Source organism: Taudactylus pleione, unplaced genomic scaffold, assembly GCF_031769625.1.
Source record: "Taudactylus pleione unplaced genomic scaffold, aTauple2 ptg000129l, whole genome shotgun sequence".
Lineage (NCBI taxonomy): Eukaryota > Metazoa > Chordata > Amphibia > Anura > Myobatrachidae > Taudactylus > Taudactylus pleione.
In genome coordinates, this window is record NW_028284531.1 from 16,051,656 (window position 1) to 16,072,800 (window position 21,145).

At 44.8% G+C, this 21,145-nt stretch overlaps 1 protein-coding gene across 1 annotated transcript in view; it reads right to left on the minus strand.

Annotated features, from left to right (window-relative positions):
* Positions 1-21,145, minus strand: part of ELL3 (elongation factor for RNA polymerase II 3) — a 140,596-nt gene that overhangs the window by 34,943 nt on the left and 84,508 nt on the right. The window contains exons 4-5 of the mRNA XM_088472892.1: positions 15,895-16,058; positions 2,929-3,188 (exon numbers count right to left, since the gene is read on the minus strand). Coding sequence (XP_088329018.1) covers positions 2,929-3,188; positions 15,895-16,058 — 424 coding nt within the window. The remainder of the gene's footprint in view (positions 1-2,928; positions 3,189-15,894; positions 16,059-21,145) is intronic.

Below are 21,145 nucleotides of genomic sequence, written 5' to 3' on the forward strand. Positions count from 1 at the left end.
CGCTAATTAAAAGTCACTGAGGTCTCCACCAAGCTAGCCATAAAAGGAAACGATGTAAGGGCAACATTGAAATATATGATCATTACGGGTTGTTATTCTCCTAATTAATGCATATGCTCCTCCCAAGAGGAAGCCACCTTCTCCACCCCTTTATCTCATTCCAGCATTCAAGTTCCACAAGTAAATCTCACTGTAACCTTCCACTGCCATTTGTGCAAATGTCTGCAGTAAGGTGGTTAATGTAGGAGTGTCCTTTATGCAGTTAGCTGTGTAGTGAATTGAAAAAGGTTTCCATGGGAACCCAAGAGGAGCTATAAATGTCACTGAGGCAAAGAGTAACAGTTGGTCTGAGGTAAATGACTGGACAGAGAGGGTCCTGCTCAGTGTTTCCACTTTCAAATGTTTAGATTTCCTGGTGTCTGTCAGTTTTTGTCATGGTTTTCCAGGAAAAATTCCCTGGCACAATTTTTCTCAAAGTCCTGTGGTAATTACATAACAGGAAAGCTGACAAAACGAATTAAAGTAAACAAGAATTCTACCCTGAAAAAGGTAATTCCATCTGACCAGAAAAAATAATCCAATGGTGGAATCAGTATCCCTTAACATTGCCACAAACAGGGAAAAACCAAGTGGAAACACTGCTGCAAACCAGGAAAAACTGAAAAAAACCAAAACAAAAGTGGAAACACTGGTCCTGCCGGCATAGAACTCAGGGCTCTGTGGGCGGCACCGTCACTGCCCCAAAGACTTTGGCCCTCATTCAGAGCCGTACGCTCTGAGTAGAGCGCACGCTCTGAATGAGGGCCGCCCTCCATAATTATGGAGCGTCCTCCTGGACGCTCGTATAGCTGTGGGTCACCACCCACAGCCTATACGAGCGTGCAGTTTGATGGCCGCGATGGTCTTGACCATCGCGACCATCGCCACTGCGAGCCGGAGCCTGCGGTTGAGGTTTTCAACCGCAAGGCCCGGAGTGATTTTGGCTCTATCAGAGCCAAAATCACTCCCACTGACATCACTAGTGATGTCAGTGGGCCGGCTTCTGAGGGTAGGCGTTCCCTTGGGAACGCCTCCATCAGGGAGGCACGCCTCCGGCACGCCCACCAAAGGGGGCGTGCTGTCAATCAACATCGACAGCACGCCCCCTTTGATCAGACACAACGAGCGAAGGAAAGTCCTTCGCTCGTCGCGTCTGGCGCATGCGCACGACGGAGCTCCCTCCGTCGTGCGCATGCGCAGTGCACAACATCGACCCACTTGCGAGCGGACAGCCGCTTGCGAGTGGGTCTGAATCAGGCCCTTTGTTTCTGGCTAGCAGGGGGCCTGGAATGGCACCCTGCAGCCAGGATCACTGCTTCAGAACCACCTGAGCATACTTAATACGTTCCAGACAGGCAACCTGCAGTGTGTGCAGCTGACCTGGAGCAACCTCAGGACACTCTAAGGGCCTGATTCAGCAAGGATTGCTATTCTGCCAGTACGCACGCACTGCAGTTGCTAATATCAGCGGTGAAATGTAAATGTTGCAATCACAGCTTACCATAAGGAAGCCCACTTCCCCTTACACACATCCGTATACTTGGGCAACATAGCGAAAGAAATCGGTAACATCGAGTAACATCGGACCCATACGCAGTTAAGGCAGGAATTGCTAACTTCAGGTCATGCTATGAGGCCTCAGGCTGCGTATGGTATTGCAGTGGATAATTTATGCACCTCCCCTCTGCCAACGTAAGCCCAGAACCTTTGGAATCGTCCATCCCGCTGTTCAATGACTACTGCAGCTGCACTGTTTATAAATCTTGTCTATGTACTGCAATCTTCTTCTTTTTTCTTGTTCTGTTCATACTGTTCCTGTTTAGGTACACTATAAGGTGCTGCAGACCCCTTGTGGCGCCATATAAAGGATAATAATAAATATTAATTATATCAGTGTGACTGAGGCGTAGGGTATAAGTATGGAATAGCTAAGTGGAGTAATTAGTGAGTTTCTAGTAACGTACCGACCTAATTTATTTATTATAAGGGGAATTTATTATTTTTGTGAAGTATTGGAAAACAAGTACACAGGGCCGGCTCCAGGCATGCTCTGTGCGTGCGGTCGCACAGGGGCGCCGGAGTCCAGCTGCAGAAGATCCCCGCCCTCCACCCACCTGCTGCAGTTATTATTTTATGCTCAGGGGGGAGGGCGCAGTTAGGAAAGGCGAGGAGGGGGAGCACGGGACGGCGCTGGGTGCCGAGACACCAAGCACCGGCCCTGCAAGTACATATCCAAAAGGCTATTATTCCCTCTCAGCAAAGGTATACTTTCTAAATTATAGCTATAGTTATTGAAGAAATTGACTTGGTGAAGTGACTTTTATTATATATTTGTATGATAGCAGGATCCTGTTCTTACAATTATTTATTTGAATCACCATTCCGTGTGCTATATCACTATACAGTAAGATATTATATCCTATCCCATGTTTATGAAACTATTAAAACCCCAAAGGGTTATTATTTTCCTATCTCTGTGTCAGTGTATTGGTTACTGGTAAAGGTTGGGATCTAAGTCCAGTACACATTCATATTATAGTATAAGGCATAGGTTCTTAAACTCGGTCCTCGGGACCCCAACAGTGAATGTTTTCCAGGTCTCCTCACAGAATCACAAGTGAAATAATTAGCTCCACCTGTGGATCTTTTAAAATGTGTCAGTGAGTAATGACTACACTTGTGCACCTGCTGGGTGACCTGGAAAACGTGACCTGTGTGGGGTACTTAAGGCCGAGTTTGAGAACCACTGGTATAAGGGTTTTCCCGAGCAAACGTAAGATTCAGATGGATGCATCGCCAGTATATCAGCCGAGTTATCCAGTCTGACCCATTCACCCATCTGCGAATACAGTCAACAGGTTACACTCACAATCACGCATACATAAATACCTCATCCAGTGCAGAGAGTAGTTGTGTTTGATCCCTAGGAAAAGTGTTGGATCTTTCTAACCGCAGAATGAGGTCATGTTTTCTGTATGGTTTCAAGGCCAAAAGATGAACAAGCCATTCTTGAAGTGGTCTCTGCTCACCACTAACTCTGTTACATTTCTTGGCTGCCGGCGTTAAGAATACCGGTGGACGGTGACTGGACGGGGAACCATCTGAACTGCTCTCTAAGCTGTTCTTGTTTGCAATCTTGACATATTTACCTGGAAAAATAGCAAGCATTTAGTAATACATTCTATATAGAATCTACATGTTAGAGAAGTAATTATACTATCATTATTATTAATTAAAGAAATATCTTAAGAGAATATATTTCCAGTGCCGTAGAGAGGTACACTTGGGGGGCGTGGCCATGCGCTGTGAGCCAGAGGCAAATCTAGAAGAGGAGCTCTTACTCAGGCCCGTAACTAGGGTAGTGTGACCAGTGCCCTGGCACAGGGCACCGCAGGGCAGGGGGCGCTGTTTGGTTTTTAATTGATAAAGAGCTCAAGTAAGCTTGAAATGCACTGGCCTTATTGAACTGTGGGCCTGATTCAGAGCCGGACGCTCTGCCCAGAGCGCTCGCTCTGAATCAGTGCCCTCCTACCTGAAAATGGAGCGGCCTCCTGGCCGCTCGCATAGCTGTGGGTGACCACTCACAGCATATGCGAGTGGCCAAAAAGATGGTCGCGATGGTCAAGACCATCGCGACCATCAGGCTTGCGACGAGACCCTGCCGTAGGATCTCGGTGACCGCAAGCCCTGGAGTGATTTTGGCTCTATCAGAGTAAAAATAACTCCCACTGACATCACTAGTGATGTCAGTGGGGCCGGACCCAGATGGTAGGCGTTCCCATGGGAACTACTCCGTCTGGCAGCCACGCCCACCAAAGGGGGCGTGCTGTCAGTCACCATCGACAGCACGCCCCCTTTTGTGCAAGACCCGAAGCGACAGCTTGGCTGTCGCTGTCTGGGTCTCGCGCATGCGCACGACGGAGCTCCCTCCGTCGTGCGCATGCGCATTGGGGTAACATCGACCCGCTTGCGAGCGTCCTGCGCTCACGAGCGGGTCTGAATGACCCCCTGTGTCTGCAGTTATCTCTTGGAGGGACTTACACTTACTCGATTCTGGACTGCCTTTGGAGGTCATGCAGGGTATACCGGACATACTCTGCATCCACCACGTACAGCTCTTCCTCTCCAGCTGGGTAGGGGCTCTTTCATCTACTGCCTTACATATACTCTATATGAGCTAAATACTTTTTTATCATTTTTACCTGCACTATTTCCTATGGCATATATTTTGCTCAATATTATGGTATATACCACACCTTGTATATTGTCATGCTATACTTTTAGCTAAATATAAGTGCATATTGTGTTGCCATATTTTCTTATTCACATGCTTTTCTTATGCTCCATGAGAGCCTATTATATCAAAAATTGTACAGTATATATTTTTTTAAACAATAAATGTGTTATTTTCTATATGCTGATTGTTTAGTCTCCACCTACTGAGCGCCAAGACGTCAGGGAGAGAATGCTGCTAGGCCCATCTGATTATGTGTAATTCACAATCAGATCTAGGGAATATCTTTCTCTGACTGCATCTCAGCTGGCTGCCCTATGCACGGAGCGAGCAGCTGGACACTCCATGTAGATTTCCCCTTGCCAAATTCGCCCCTGCTCGAAGGCCCCTAGAATTGTAGGGCCCTGGGCAGCTGCCCAGTGTGCCCATACGATAAGATGGCCCTGGCTACAGATTGTAATTAAAAGTATCTTGTGAATTTTACATGCATGAAAGCAAATTTTAGAAGAGGTTTTAATTTCTTCACCCATCTAAAAAAAAATAAATGCAATAAGCAACTATCTAACAACTAATTTTGGAATGTCCGTTATAACTAATTAAAGACTAAATGCAACACATATAGCACTACAACAGCACCCAAATGTGAATTGTACCACCTTTTGGATTTGTGTATGAGAGGCTGGATTACCTGAGAATATCTCGTAAATCATGCTCTCTGTCACTGAACACTCTCACTTTTCACTCTTTCACCAGCATGTTACAACCCAACCCAGCCAAAGCTTTCACTGATCCTTCTCAAGTCTATTCTATTCTTCCTACATGGGAACTATTCAGACCAGCCAAACCCGTTCTTTGTGCTTGTGTTGTCCCTCCTCCTATTTATACTGCACCCTGTATCAGTAATACATTATAATAACACCTATGTTTTTCAGCGTGTTTATCAACGAAAGAAAGTTTTCTCTTTTTTTTTTTCGTATGAGGTTTTAAATACTGTCACAACATGGCTTCAAAACAACAGTGGTATATGATTTCATTATTCATTAACAGTTTCTTATATAGCGCAGCATATTCCGTTGCGCTTTACAATTGGAAACATTGATAGAACAAAACTGGGTAATAACAGACAGATATATAGGTAGGTAGGCCCTGCTTGCAAGCTTACAATCTATAGGGAAACAGGCATTGATACACGAGGATAGGTGCTATATATATTGCAATTTTGGTCCAGCCAGAATGCAGAGTATTTTGGTGGGCTGCACGATCCAGTCACACCGGAATGTCGGCCAAATGTCATGAGGATGTGATAGAAAGACAATGTGTGAGGTTATGTGAGGACTGTGAAATGGGATGTAATTGGACATGGTAATTAGGTGAAAGGGGATGTAATTAGACATACAGTATCATGTTCCTGATAGGTGGTTTTTAGTGCAGGATAATACATACAGATAGCGGAAGATTTACTTGTCCTTCTAAAAAGGAGGTGTTGCCCGTAGCAACCAATTATATTGTAACTATCATTTACGATTTTGTACTAAATAAATGATAGTTAGAATTTGATTAGGTGAATTGGGCAACATTTCCACTTTTCTTTTAAGTTTTAGTAAATCTACCCCATAATCTATATTTCAAGAGGAGTTATCATAAAGAGTTTCTCTGCCACAATGCTAAATATACAGAATAAATTATTAATCAGTCATCATTATAGACAATTGCTATTATTTATGAACCATTATTCACTTAGAAAATGTGGGATATGTAATACAAAATAAACAAATTTAGCATTTGGATTGGTAAACCCATGGCTTTCGCCATATGGTCTGTTTATTGCCACAAGTCCTGTTAATCCATTTGGTAGAATACTGGAATGTAGGTTGGGTTACTACAACAGGGGTAGGTCATGTGTAGCACTATAGCTGCTATGGAACTACACATCCCATCATGCCATGCCACAGTTTTGCTGTTAAGGCCTGCAAAGTGCCACATATTGCATAGCCCCGGATTACTAAATCGGCCATGTAAATCTTGTCACATATGAATTGCCCATGTTGCATGGTTGCAGGGGGCTGAGGTGAGAAAACTTAGGACTCCTTGAGCGGGACACATCAAGAAACGCAGCATCCCGCCACTGATCACATGCATATCTGCGTTTAGTAACGCCATATACATGAAGATTTAAGGAAAAGACAGTTTCTCTGATAAAAGCTGTTCTTTGCAGTTTGAGGACCTCTGGGTTTATGACCTGGTAGTCCCTCTTTGCATACACGGCCGCGGGGGACCTGGGAGGGATCCTATTGGATCCTTCTCGGAGAAGTTTCCGAAAAGAGGCCTAAAGGCTGCTTTTATTAGGCAATGGCATCTATTGATGGCATTGTCTGTCGGGAACAAGCTCAGGAAAGTTTCACTTTCCGGAGCTCGATGCATATGGGGAATGCAGTCAAACCTCAGAAAACTGCATTGAGGACAGTGCATCCCGCCCTGTCAGGACTCTGCCTGGGATCGGCTGTTACTTACCGCAACGCCGGCTTCCCCTCACTAGCGAGAGCAGTGACACGTCAGGTGCAGTGGTAGGTGACTTGCTGAGTATTCTTCCCGGGATCCAGGTGACTTCCACGCAATTCTCTATATCGGAATTCCTGCAGCGGTGGTCATGGGCGCAGCCATCTTGGCTGAATCACCTGATAGATCCTTATCCAGTGGTAGCTGTGTCAGTTCTCAGCTGACCTGCTCATGGACAGCTACCTGGGGATATAAACAGGCCTCCAGGTAACAGGAAGTTGCCTGATCAACTTCACTCTTTTCTTGATGTTGCTGTTGCTTCGTTCCAGGCTTCCCGTGTAATCTTCCAGTGATTCTTCCCAGCATTATTTCCCAGTGTGTACTCAGAGCATCACCTGAGTACTGAGTCCTAGTGGCCTATTCCAGTGTTCATCCTGCGTTGGATATCTATTCTGTTCTCAGAGCGTCATACGGTACAGATTCCCAGAGCACTACTCCAGTGTTCGCCCTACGTCAGGATCCCCAGTGAGTTCCCCTCCTAAGTATCCAGTTCATCTCCTGTGTTCAAGTATTCAGTGTAACTCCGGTGTTCAAGTATCCTGTTCATCTCCTGTGTTCAAGTATTCAGTTCAACATCCGAGTACAATACAAGTGTGGATCTTCATTCTCCTTCAGTGTCAGCAGCATATCTTCATTCTCCTCATGTCAGCAGCATATCCTCACGTTCTTCCAGTGTTAGCTGCACAACCTACTCCTCAGTGGATTCCCTTTCTCTGGTCTCCCACAGTACCACTTCAGGAAGCATTACCATTGTGCTTTCTCTGTACTATTGGTACAGAGATTATACTACCAGTGGGCCATAGCGGTGTGTCTTTCTCCATTCCCACTCGCATCGGATCCCTGAAAAATGGGACCGCAACCTGCCTGCCGAGTGCAGCTGAAACCTATATTCAGCTTGGAGGGTTCACTGGTGAACACCTCCCAGCAGGTTAGACTCCGCACCCATGGTCGGGTCTCGTCAACATCCAATGCTTGTGGATGGGGAGAATGAACATACAGGCCCCTCGCCCCATGACGCCAAGTGTGACACACCCCATATAACTTCATAAGCTCAATGTGGAGGCTATTTTACAAACCAGAGTCCATTATGGTGGCAATTGTACAAAACTGAACCACTTCTGTTGGTTAATATCGTGTATACCCAATGTATATCTGTCTTCCTTGTTTACCTTATTTGTCCCTGTTATGTTATATACCAAAGTTTGTGTTGTGATATGCTAACTATTAACTCATATGCATGGAATTGTTTGAGCTTGCCTTATATGTCTGTTTGCATCTCACGTCTGCTATTATGATTCACTGCATATGCCCCAACATTCTGAGATAGGAATGGACATCAGAAGCCAATTGTTAGCAACCATAACGATCTGAAGGAACTCAGGAAATACTTTTTTCCATTGAATTGCAGGCTTTTGATGGTTGTTAGCCATCAGACACCTGGAGGTGGTGTCCACAGATCAGCTAGTATGTGCATGCGTGAAGCTCCCACTACGTCTGACCATGCACACAGTATAGCCATTGCATGATTTGATTTCGAAGGCCAGCAACCATTCAATGCCGAGCTTCCAATGTCCATTCCTATACTGAGGTCTCCAACATGGGGTGGATCAATGGCAGAAATATGCAGGATGCCTCCCAACCCTCACAAATCGGGATGAAACTGAAGTGGGAGGATTCTATAGAGAGAGTTGAAGGTTAGTGGTACAGTGGAGAAGTTGAGTTGGGGTGTATCTCATGACAATGCCAGAAATGTATGGAGGAGAAGCATTGGTGATGGCCTTTGAGATGAGGGTGAGCATATTGAACTGAATTCTGGAGGCAAAAAGGGAGCCAATATAATGATATAAGGCCCCCACACACGGTGCGATTTTTTAAACAATTTGGGCGTTTTCCACCGATTGGAATGACAAATCATTTAGAAAGTGCCGTGTGTGGGCATGAATAACGATGCCGATGCGCGCTGTCGCTGATCGTGGTCGCTGATCAATTGAACCTGCAGAAAGATATTGACCTATCTTTCACGATTTGGCACACATCGTTTCGGGTGTGTGCACGATGAACAATGCGATGGACGATATGTTGTCACTTTTCCTACCCACTCCCCTCCTTCATTTTGTACCAGCCAACAGAGAGACAGAAGATGCATCATGAGGTTGTTTGCTACAAACAATATGTCGTTAACGACTGATCTATATCGTTTGTACAATCGTTCCGTGTGTAGGCACAATAGCGTTTGTGTTCAGGAGTTCAAGGGAAAGCGCAAACGAGTTTGGATTGTTTGCAAATCGCACCGTGTGTGGGGGCCTTTACAGTGTTAGGCAGTATTATTAATCTAGCCAGAGCATTCCAGATGGGTTGTAGAGAGGAAAGGTGGGTGAAGGGAAGGCCAGTGAGGAGAAAGTTACAATAGTCAAGGCAGGAATTAATAAGCAGGTGGCAAAGGCAAAGAGACAACAAAATAGGAAAGAGGGTGAGACTAGAGGGCCAAGAACTGAGCCATGGGGAACATCAATAGAGAGGGGAAAAAGAGGAGAGCAACAATCAGAAGGAAAGAAACTGGAGAAGCAACCACATATTGGCCGATCAATTTATCAGCCAATATATCCTGTTCCCGTCGGCCAGTGTGTACAGACGATATGTCTGTGAACAATGTCGTTCACAGACATATCGCATTGGCTGTGCTACACAGCCAATGAACAGATATGTCTGCAGACGTATCTGTCCATCGGCAAGTGTGTATGGGCGATCAGCTGATCGCCCGTACACAGGGGTGCAGAGAGGGGGGGGGGGGCCGCGAGCGGGTATTACTTACCCGGGTCCGGCACAGCTCCCCATCCACAGCACCCCAGCACACGCTGCTGTGTGCTGGGCTGCACTGGGAGACTGTCCGAGGCTGCTAAAGCAGCAGCCCGAGCAGTCTCCTATGCCAAAGGGGGGAGCGATCATGGTGATCGCGCCCCCCATTGGCTGTGCACCGGGCTGAGGGGCATGCAGCGCCCCCCCTCCCCGGCGCCGCAAATGTTTTTGTTTTTTTTCCGAAGAGGCCGTGGCCACGTCTTCTGCGATTAAGTCACGCCCCCTATCCGCCCCCCCGGAACCCGCTGCAACATGCAGATGATTGTCATTCAGATTGGTCCTTCAGTGGCGCTTGGAGATGACATCATCTCCAAGCGTCCACTTCAACGCCGGAAAAGCCGGGTCTATGCAGACCCTGCTCCGGTGTGAACGGCGCCGACTTGGGAATATCCTGGGTCGGCGACGGGGAAATTCCGGGTCTGACCTGTTCCAAATCCGGGTCAGACCTGGAATTTAAGTGTAAAAGTGGTATTATATATGTTCACCAATTTTAAATGGATAAGGAAAGAATTGGATAAGAGTCCCAAATATCAGCTGCAACCTCATTGATATAACAGAGATTGCTGCTATTTGCTGGTCCCTCCATTCGCATCCTCCTCTACAGTATCACAATGACCAGGGTTTCAGCTAGGGCTGTGACATGGACCATGGAGCACAGAGAAAACCGGATGCGTGGATCAGCCACACAGAGCCCTGGTGAGGTGATTCACCTCCAACCTGGTAGTGCTGCTTTAAGGGAAGCTATTTGTCACCCAGAAACTCTGTTGATGATAGATATTTGATTCAAACATATTGTGTTGCTAAGCTTTCAAAATGATTTTTGTTCATGCATAAACGAATATTGATAAAGACAAACATGCTAATTGGCCCTGAATAGAGTAATTAGGGAGCAAGTGGAGGTGGGAGCAGTCTGAGCCAGCTAGAGGCTTGTTAGCTAATTCTCAGAAAGCAGGTGCAGTCAGCTAAACCCCCAATGTCGCTCAGGTGAAACGCCCCTCTGAGGATGGGAGAGACAGAGCGAGCTTTAACCCTGCACAACAAGGCGCAGACTGAACACTGGAAGAAAATACTGCAAGCCAACTAGTCATATATATATATATATATATATATATATATATATATATATATATAATAATAACAAATGTCAGGCGGCAATGGTCGACGTTTCGAGGTGATCCACCCCTTCCTCAGGACAACATAATGATATATATATGCGCGAGTGTGTGTGTGTATATATATATATATATATAACTAAATAATCTGCATAGACGGAATGTCAAAAACGAAAATCTGAACTGGTAATAACACATCAACATAACAAATACAAATATACTAAAATCTGTCAATTAACTGGAACAAAAAGTTGCAGTGTATAAACAGCTGACATCCATGGGTTAAACTAGAACGGTCAATAGATGGTTTTCTGTGTTATATAAAATGAGGGGGGCTTATTTATTAAAACTCCAGTTATCAAACGATTACTGTTATTTTATAGCCACTTATCTCTGAGGTAAAAATATGTTTTGCTGTATTTTAATACTATTTTATCACCACTGTAGTAGTGGAATGATATTCATCTGTCATGCTGAATATTATCTGGAGTGGGTGCACTGCGTTAAGCTGGCCACACATTAGACCAACTTACATCCAACCAGCCAACTAGTTGATTGGTTGGAATAAAAATCTGGTAAGGTATGAAAGCAAATGACAACCAGCAATTTGCTCCCAAATGCTGGAAAATGGACAAAAATTGTTCTTTGAACAAATTGTTTAGATCAAACATTTAACAAACTTTTCTGAACGACCATTTTCATCTGTTTTCTGGCATTTAGGAGCAAATTGCTGATCATCATTTACTCCCATTCCTTACCAGATTTTCATTCCAACCAATCAGCTAGTTGGATGAAAGTTGGTCTAGTGTGTGGCCAGCTTTAAACTCTGAGACCTCCACTCTGGGCTACTGAGTAAGGGATTAGCAAATATAATGAATGATGTGCCAGATTTGAGCTACCAAAATGCTAGTACTTCATTAACATGCTGCCCCATGAAAAAGAAAGGGGAAGCCTTCGCTGGCAGTAACCCCTTGGTATAAAAGCCCTATTGCCAGTGAAAACACCCGTTTCGCTCTCTGACAAATTGCCCACTAAATGTTCATTGATTTTACTTTTAGGTATTCTGTATGACGGTTCTCCTGTCAATTAATGAAAGTCTTCACTATTATCAATAATGACAAGGACACTTGCAGGCTTTTCTGTTTAAAGCAAGATCTGTTTTTTTTCCATAAGGTAGAATTCTACATATTTTCACACTATTTATTAAAAGTTCTATATTTATATTCATCCCTCTTAAAAAAATAGTTGTAACAAAAGTAATATGATGGAGAAAAATTATTTTATATCTCAGGTGTTGCACGGATCATATCATTTATTGTATTGTTTGCTCTGAATTCTCAAATAAACTGGCCCTATCTGGGTGTTGTGAAACCCACTGGTGCATTTGAAATGACGCATAAAAGAGTGTGTGCTCCACCCTCTCAATTATGGGTGGGAGCGTATAGGGTAAATTGATTGTGTTTCGATAACAAAGGTGGGAGGATGCATCACTCGGCCTTCAGACTATACACATCCATCACTTAATAAAAAGCTTCAGCTAAACACCCCGTTCTCAGAACAAGGTTCTAGGAAATGCTTTGCATCTGCAGTGTTAAATCCTACATGTATCTATATTCATCATAGCTTGCAGCTAATCTACTGCAACTCACCATATGAAGTTTTGGCTACGCTGAATAAGGCCCTCATTCAGAGCCGCTCGCTAGCGGCAGTACGCTCGTTCCGAGCGATGTTCGCACATCTGCGCATGCGTACGGTTTTTAGTACGCATGCGCGAACCAGTCAGTGCGGACGAAAATCGTTTGTACGCTATATAGCGAGTGCCTGCTATTTTGAGTGACAGAATGAGGCGTATGTGGGTGGTAACAGGGGAAGGTGCTTAAAAACGGGGAGTGGAATTCGAATGCAGGCGTGCTTAAAGGTCAAAACGGGCGTTTTAAGGGAGTGCATAATTAATACAGCAGCGTCATTGACCACGTCACTTGGTTTTTTTAAACTCAGAACTGCTCGCAAAATAGCGGTTGAAAAAACCAACCACAAGAATAGCGAGCAGTTCATACGCTGGTCGATGTACTCGATTAATCTAATAAATAGCGGACATGACGTATGGTGCGAGCGGCCAGGGGGCGTTTTTATCAAATAAACGAGCTAATGTTTTGCTCGCTCGTTCAGACTTAGAGGTGTGAACAGACTGCAATTTGCGAACGGATCATTTGAATAGCCACCCCTTGTTTTTGAACAAACGACTGCAAATAGCGAACGGCTCTGAATCAGGCCCTAACAGCAAAACTTTTGCAGAAGGTGAAGGTTCTGTTAATCTGGTCACCCACAGTGTATACAAGCAGCATTTGTCTCCATTGGTCACAATACAGTAAATGAATAATCAGTTATAAGGATGAACGCACTACAGGGCGTTCTAATTATTACTATTATTATCATTTTTTATATAGTGTCACTAATTACACAGTGCTGATCTAATCTTACACGAGCATATAGAGGGGTCTATGTACTAAGCCTTGGAGAGAGACAAAATGGACGAAGATAAAACACCAACCAATCAGCTCCTAACTGTCATGTTACAGGCTGTATTTGAAAAATGATAGTCAGGAGCTGATTGGTTGGTACTTTATCTCCATCCACTATATCTCCAAGGCTTAGATAGACCCCATTTTGAAACCAAGAGCAGATATTAATGTAATATGGTGCATTTGCCATATGTGTAAACCTCTGCTAAGACTAAGCTCCCAGGTTTACAATAGGCAGGATGATAGGCCCGTCATCAAGGCAGCATGATGATGACCAGTCGCCCAGCTGGCTACATTGTCGGCCATAAATCATAAGTATTACATTTGTATTTATATTATCCTCAAAAAAAATTATGTCATTTTTATGTATTTTCTGAAAGACTAGGGCTAATAGTGTAGGCAGTGTACACGCCCACATGGCACTATCACACCCACACAGCACTGGGCTCAGCTCCTCTGCTTCTCACAATAGTCCCTTGATCATTTTCAGCTCCAAGCCAATAAGGGTCTAAACAGGGCCGGCTCCAAAGCCGCGCGCGACTGAAAATGGGGGCGTGGCCTAATTACCAAGGTCACGCCCCAATGTGCCGTTATTAGGAGACGTGTCCGTAGCCAAATAACGTCAGGCTGGGGAGAGCCTCACTAGCTGGGCTTCCCCCACCCCTCTCCCATCACTGAATGGATGCCAGGCTCATGCTCGCAGCATCCATTCAGAGTCTCCAGGGTCCGGCACTGCCGTGGCGGTGGGGGGTCCCCAACCTCCCGTTTTGACCACCCGCGGGCCACTTCGGCCCACGGGTGGAACAGCGGGACAGTACTGTCCCACTGAAATTGGGATGTTGGGGAGGAGTGCGCCCTCTATGGGTTGCGCCCCTGTGCGACTGCTCAGGTCGAACACCCCTAGAGCCGGCCCTGGGTCTTAATCCGGCCCTGACAACTGCCATTATGCTCATGGTTGACATGTTTCCAGGCTTGCTAGCATAAATTCAGCTAGAGATGCACATATAAAATTCAACTTGCAAATAGAGGAGATCATTTCCAAAGAGCAAAACCTCTGATGCTCAGTGCAAATCGCACAATGTGCCTCGATTTGCGCAAGTGCACCCAGTGTTCTGAATAATACTATAACGTTATGGAGCAATACAGCAGCGCTTGGTCCATAACATTATAGTAGGCTCTCACAGGTGGAGGCAAAGAGCAGGGTGGAGTGATACACTTCCCAGAAGTGGAGCACAGATGGGCACCTTATGGTCGCTGGGTGAACAGCTGGAAAACCATAATACAGAGCGTCTGTTTCATTTTGTTTTAACAAAATGCAAATTAGTGCAGAGTAACTTCAGGGTCATTTCTACATTGTAAGAACTAGTGCACAGTGTGGTGCAAGTCATATTGTAGTGCAAGTACCTTACTGGTTATGTAACTAAATGATTAATATTATTTCCTCAGTAACTTATTTGTGCAGAATCTATAAACATGCACAAGAAGAGAGGAAAATCCTGCTGTAGTCTTCACAGCACACCTGTGTATAATTCAATGGGAAACCTATACAGAACACTAATATGCACCAATAGTGAAATGCTATAACTCCTAGTAGTGGGATAATAAAAACTTGATACAAATGACACAAAATACACCAGTGCCAACATAAAACATTTTAAGCAACAATGCCTCTAGCCTCCTATCAAACTCATCTTAAATAGCATTTAAATCCATTACTGGACATTAATATACATTATACTGTATTACCCAGTATGAATTACTGTATGTGTTTAAGCTCAAGTAAGTAAAGTGTTTATATGTAATGAGACTTGTTGGGCATATTTGTCCCATGCCTTTGCTGAATGTAGACATATGTACATAAATATCTGTTTCCTCCCTATCTTATAACCCTTGCTGACGCCTGAGACCGATGGTCGGGTTGTGAACTTGAGCAATCATCAGTAAACTGTGCATGCATCTAAGTCGCACTGCATTACCGTAGGTACATTACCATATTGTCTTGCTTTTTACTCGCAGTGTGATTGACAGTCAGGTAGCATTTGGGCGAGGTAGCGGGGAGTGGTGTCAGACATGTTGCAACTGTTTCAGGGGGGAAGGGGGACATGTCACACCATGTGTCTGCGATCCCATATGCCAGAAATATGGTTCTAGCGTCTCACTTCCCAAGGCCATTCTGCAGGACCATAGGCTTACTAAGGACTGCAATAATCAAATGTCTTTGTACGCAGATGTTTGGCTTTGGAAAGCTGCAGGTGGGTGGTTTAATACATCTCCCGATGTCTGCGACTTTTGCATATAATCGCATAGCATCTATGTACATGTTCGCAGTAGCGAGGCATTAGCATACTACTCTGTCCTCTGCACTAGGAAACTGAAATGTTCTGTAGAGAGTGGTGGACGGACCCTCACACAGAAACGTGGCTGGTGATTCATGCTTGTGGCTAATCTTTGGCCAGAACTATACCTGCTGTTCCTATGACTCATGCACAGTAGCTGGTACAATTACATCCAATAAATGAAGCTAATACAAATATGAATTTCAGCCCCGCAGCTCAGAATTCACTTCTACACATACTTCTGTGTGATGTTCCAGGTTTGATCTCAATGGCAGTCCTACTCCATGTTTCCTTCTCTACCTGGGACATGCGGTCATGTGTTAGCTGGTAGGATTCATCAGTGGCACATACAGTGATCTTATCCTGTATAGTTCCAACGCAGCTCAGCTGCTTCTCTCCAGTCCTACAGTAGACATTAGAGAAAGAATGTTGCCCTGTTAGAGCACAATAACAACTTTTCACTTTTCATTAAAGCAGTAATTCCATGACATTTTTATTTTTAACTATTGTGGCCGACTGTACAAAAAAAATGTTGCTAGGTTTGTTTCTTTAATAAGAATGTAGTGTCTGTCTGTTTGTTCCAAGTTGGCGCAAAAACTACTGAACTGATTTTCATGCAAACTGCATGAAATTGTAGTGGAAACTCTGGGCCTGATTCAGAGCCGCACGCTCTTTAAGAGCGCTCGCTCTGAATCAGGGTGTTTTTTTTTTTTCCGGCCTCCTGGCCGTTCGCTAAGCTGTGGGTGACCACCCACAGCTTTTGCAAGCGGCCAGGTGATGGTGGCGATGGTCACGACCATCGGGCTTGCGATGAGACCCTTGTGGTAGGGTCTCGTCCATCGCAAGCCCAAGTGGACTTCCTGCTCTAATAGAGCAGGAAGTCCACCTACTGACATCACTAGTGATGTCAGTAGGGCCACCCACAAACGGAAGGCGTTCCCTCGGGAACGCTTACGTTTGTCCAGCCACCCCCTCTGCCCGCCTCCAAAATGGGGCGAGCTGTCAATCACAATCGACAGCCGCCCCATTTTGGTGCGAGACCCGTAGCGACGGAGCGTCCGTTGCTGGCCGGGTTTCGCGCATGCCCGAGACGGCGCATGCGCAGGGGACAAACATCGACCCGCTTGCAAGCGCATAGCGCTTGCGGGTGGGTCTGAATCAGCCCCTCTGTCAGATCTGTCAGCTGAACGATTGAACGATTTTACCAACGATTTGAACAATTGAACAATTTCAGACAGTATTAAAATGAATGAAATCGTCAAAATCTGACTGCAAGCACATCTGTCAGATATCGTTATCTGACATGCGGGAACGCGCATCGTTCATCGTTGCAGGCCCACATGCCAGATTTTCTTTCAGATACGAACGATTTTTTAAAATAGTTATCATTCATATCTGACAACAAATCTGACCGTGTGTATGCACCATTAGAGATAACCTGCAACTTTGTTTCATCTCGATCTATCAAGTTAAAGGATTGTTGTATTACATTTGGAGGTATGTAAAACAAAAGACATTGAGCAATATTCTAAAACCAGTACATTCAATAAAACGTCATTGATCTTGGGCAAAATTGTGTACATTATTGTCTAATTGTGTTTATAGAGTACCTACTTTTAAAGATTTATTCAGAGGTGGACACAATGCCGTCGTATGCTCAGCTGAGTTATTATTTGCTACTACAAAAAGTCCTGAAAACCCACATACCTTCCCCTGAGTGTATGCAGAAACCTGCTGTTGTCTACGAAGTCCCTGGCATCAGAACTGGCGAGGCAAGTTCCTGGACATTGACTGGGAGGTGGTCTGAAGTGAACCCAATAAAAGGCTGTCTCATGGGCACGTTATGGGAGAGTCACAGGCCTGTCAGTGAAAGCAGCTGCGTCCTCAGGTACACAGCTGTCGCCACAGAGACCAAGTTCAGAACAATTTCAAAAAGAGACACTGTGTCTGCCATAGGCTGGGGTAAGTGTGGGTGGTGAACGTGATGATGCACCGATGGAGTGTTTCTAACCACTGACAGAGTCACACTGCCCATGGACATTGAAAGTGGGCATCTCAGGGCTTTCACTGTCTGGTGCACGCTAGTAGGTGGAAGTAAGTGGAAGGCTGCAACTAGCATTTGCATATTATCACCGTTGCGACTCAGCAAAGAGTTGCAGTCGCGACTGCAATAGCGTGTACCTCTGAATCAGGCCCTTAGTGTTCTGCACAGCTGCTAGTAGTGGTACATTTTTTTATACCATTGAAAAAGTCCATGGTTACATAATACACAGTTGAGTCACATAATTATGACCACCAGCTAATAGCCAGAGTAACCGCCATGTGCAGTACAGACAGTAGCTAGACGGGCTGGGAGTATCCAAAGAGCAAACACAACGATCGAGGTGGTCCCACAGATGCTCAGTTGGGTTCAATAGCGAGTAATTAGGGGGCCAGGGAAGTTTTGGTCATGCTCGTCCAACCACTATCGGAGACATTTTTAGCCGCGTGACATGTCGCATTGTCTTGCTGGAAGATCCCATCCGCCTCAGGTAAGACAATCAGCATGTATGGGTGTAAGTGCTGTGCAAGGATGGATTCATAACCAAATCTGTTGAGGGTGCCTTCCACATGGATGAGTGGGCCCATAGAAAGCCATGAAAACATTCCCCAGACCATAACGCTGCCACTACCAGCTTGTGTTCTTCCAGCAATGGTTGCAGGGAGCTTGTTCTCTGATGTTTCTCGTCTGACATGCCAAAGTCCATCCGTTCAATGAAGCAGACTCATCGGAGAAGGCCACCCTTCGCCAATCAGCGGAGGTCCAATTCTGACACAGGTGTAAAAATTGAAGCGTTTTACACTCATGCACCTTCGTTAGCATAGGTGCAGTAACCATCTGTTTGCTTCGGAGCCCCATACACAGCAGGGTTCGCTGAACTGTCATTTTCAACACACCTCTGGTAGCCCCCAGGTTCATATTGATGGTGAGCTGCTGTAATGTAGCGTGTCGGTCGGCCCTCACGCACCTTTGTAGCCGACGTTCACCTCTCACATCAATGGTGCTCCGCAATTTCCACTTCGGTTGTTCGCAATGGTGCCATTTGTCCAGTCACGATACACTTTCACCACAGCAGCATGCGAACAGTTCACAAACTGCGCTGTTTCAGAAATACTATCACCCTTGGTCCGAAAGCCAATAATCATACATTTTTGCAACACTGATCAATCGCCCCTTTTACCCATGACAGCAACAAGTGATATGTGTGCAGACTGTCTATTGCACACCTTATATACCCACCAAGCCAGCGCACGGCACGTGACTTTATTCATGTTCTACGCGCTGCCGACGTCAAATGTAGGAGGTGGTCATAACAATGTGACTCGACTGTGTAAATTATAGCACAGTCCAGTTTAAGGCCCACTCACTTTTAAAGTCACATGGCAATACGCACAGAGATGGAAATAAAGACAGAAAAGGCAAATGGATTTAAAATATTTCATTTTTTTTAGAAGAAAAAAAAAATACGCCCTACATCTGATATGTGCTTGTTCTCCCTCTGTGCTGGTTTTATAAAATGTTGCTCCTTGGAATAATTCAGCCTTCGGATTGACAGTACAGCAAGTAATGCTCATCATGTCCTTCATTCGATTCAATTAAGTCATGGACAATGCTGAAAATACGCATCTAAAAACGGGTTGGCTATGAAATCCCGGCTGTCGGGATGCCGCTGGTTAGAATACAGACAGCGGCATCCAGACACCCATGGGAACGCATAGTAAGTATTTTCCCAACCCCTACCCTAACCCTCACCCCCCCGTGCCTAACCCTAACCTCCCCCCTCTAGTGCCTACGTCTAACCTCCCCCTCCCCGGTGCCTAATCCTAACTCTGCTACCTAACCCCCGGGATGCCGATGGTCTTAATACTGGTGCCGGGATCCCGACCTGTCGGAATTTCCGCGCCAGTATTTGGACCGTCGGCATCTCGCACGCCGGAATGTCGACTACATCATCTAAAAACATGCATTTACTAGATTGTGTAGGTGTACTCACATTAATATACAGTACAATGATGCTACAACTGCACACAGCTGTGGTACTATTCTGCGGGTCACATACCTACAAACATGTATTTTTTATATCAACTTAAAACTGTTGTTTGTATTGAAGACAAAATAACTATTTTTAATAAACTTTGCTGGCGCTACAATAGTAAAAGAATATACAATAACTGCAAGGCAGCCATAGCAAACAAAAGCAAAACAAATATTATTTCATTATGAATTGATTGAGCCAGCCTGACACAAAATGTCCTTTTCCAAACCTAACTAGTAACCAGATTTTCACTAACTTTTTTAGAGACGCTCTTAAACTGCGTACACACCTGAACAATGGTGCGACCCAGTGATGCGACGAGCGATGTAACAATACATTGTACACGCCATACTTACAGCACAATCTGACGTACAATAGTGCAATGTATCATTACATGCGGCATGTAACTACACTGCAACGTTCATTGCATCGTCCCATCTGAGGAGCAGCACAGCAGATAGGACAATGTGATGAACGACAGATGCTGCTTCAAAACGATATATCGTGCGATGGATCGTATAGTGTGTACCCAACTTTACTGATTTTGTGCTTTTCCTGGCAAATGACTTTAGATTATTTCTGTAAGACAAAATGGGTCTGATTCTGTTGAGAGCAAAGCAAAATAAAAAGCAAGCAAAGGCCCCATACATCTGCGATGGATTGTCACGATGTAGCGATGGGATCGGAAACGCTGATCCGCCGGTCAGAAATGTCGACCAGCGGCCATCGATGTTCCGCGATCAGTCGCATGATCGGTGAAATTCTACATGTTAAACTTCACCGATCTGCCGATCACGATCATTTTTTGTTCGTGATCGCCATATCTGTGAAAACCAACATGTTGGATTTCAGCGAACCTGCGATGCCGGGTTGCAGGATTGATACTTCACGACGATCTGTCGCAGATGTATGGGGGCCTTAACTTTGCACCTCGCTAAAACCATGCTGCACTGCCGATAGGGGAGATTTATAATGTACAGAGAGATTTAGATTTGACAGGGGGCTGTCCAAATTCAAATCTAAATTGCAGTGTAAAAATAAAGCTGTCCAGATTTTGTGGACTACATGCAATATCAGCCAGTATTTACCCTGCATGTGTAAATAAAATAATAATAATAATAAAACTGTATTTGCAGCTCTCGCACTGCAGCATGGTTTGTCCAGGTACAAAGTTACTTGCTTTTTTTTTTTTGCGGTTTTCTACAACAGGCTAGAAAGGAAAGCAAATAATGCTTTGTAGCTGTGGGTTACAGCACATTTTTACACAATAACTAGTGCAGTGATTTTTAAAAATATCTCCCAGTATATTTAGGTGTTTGTGATCTACACAACAAACTCCCTCTTGGGATATTCTATACCACTATTAATGCAGAATTAAGTACAGCTGTCAACTAAGAACAAAACTGGAACATTT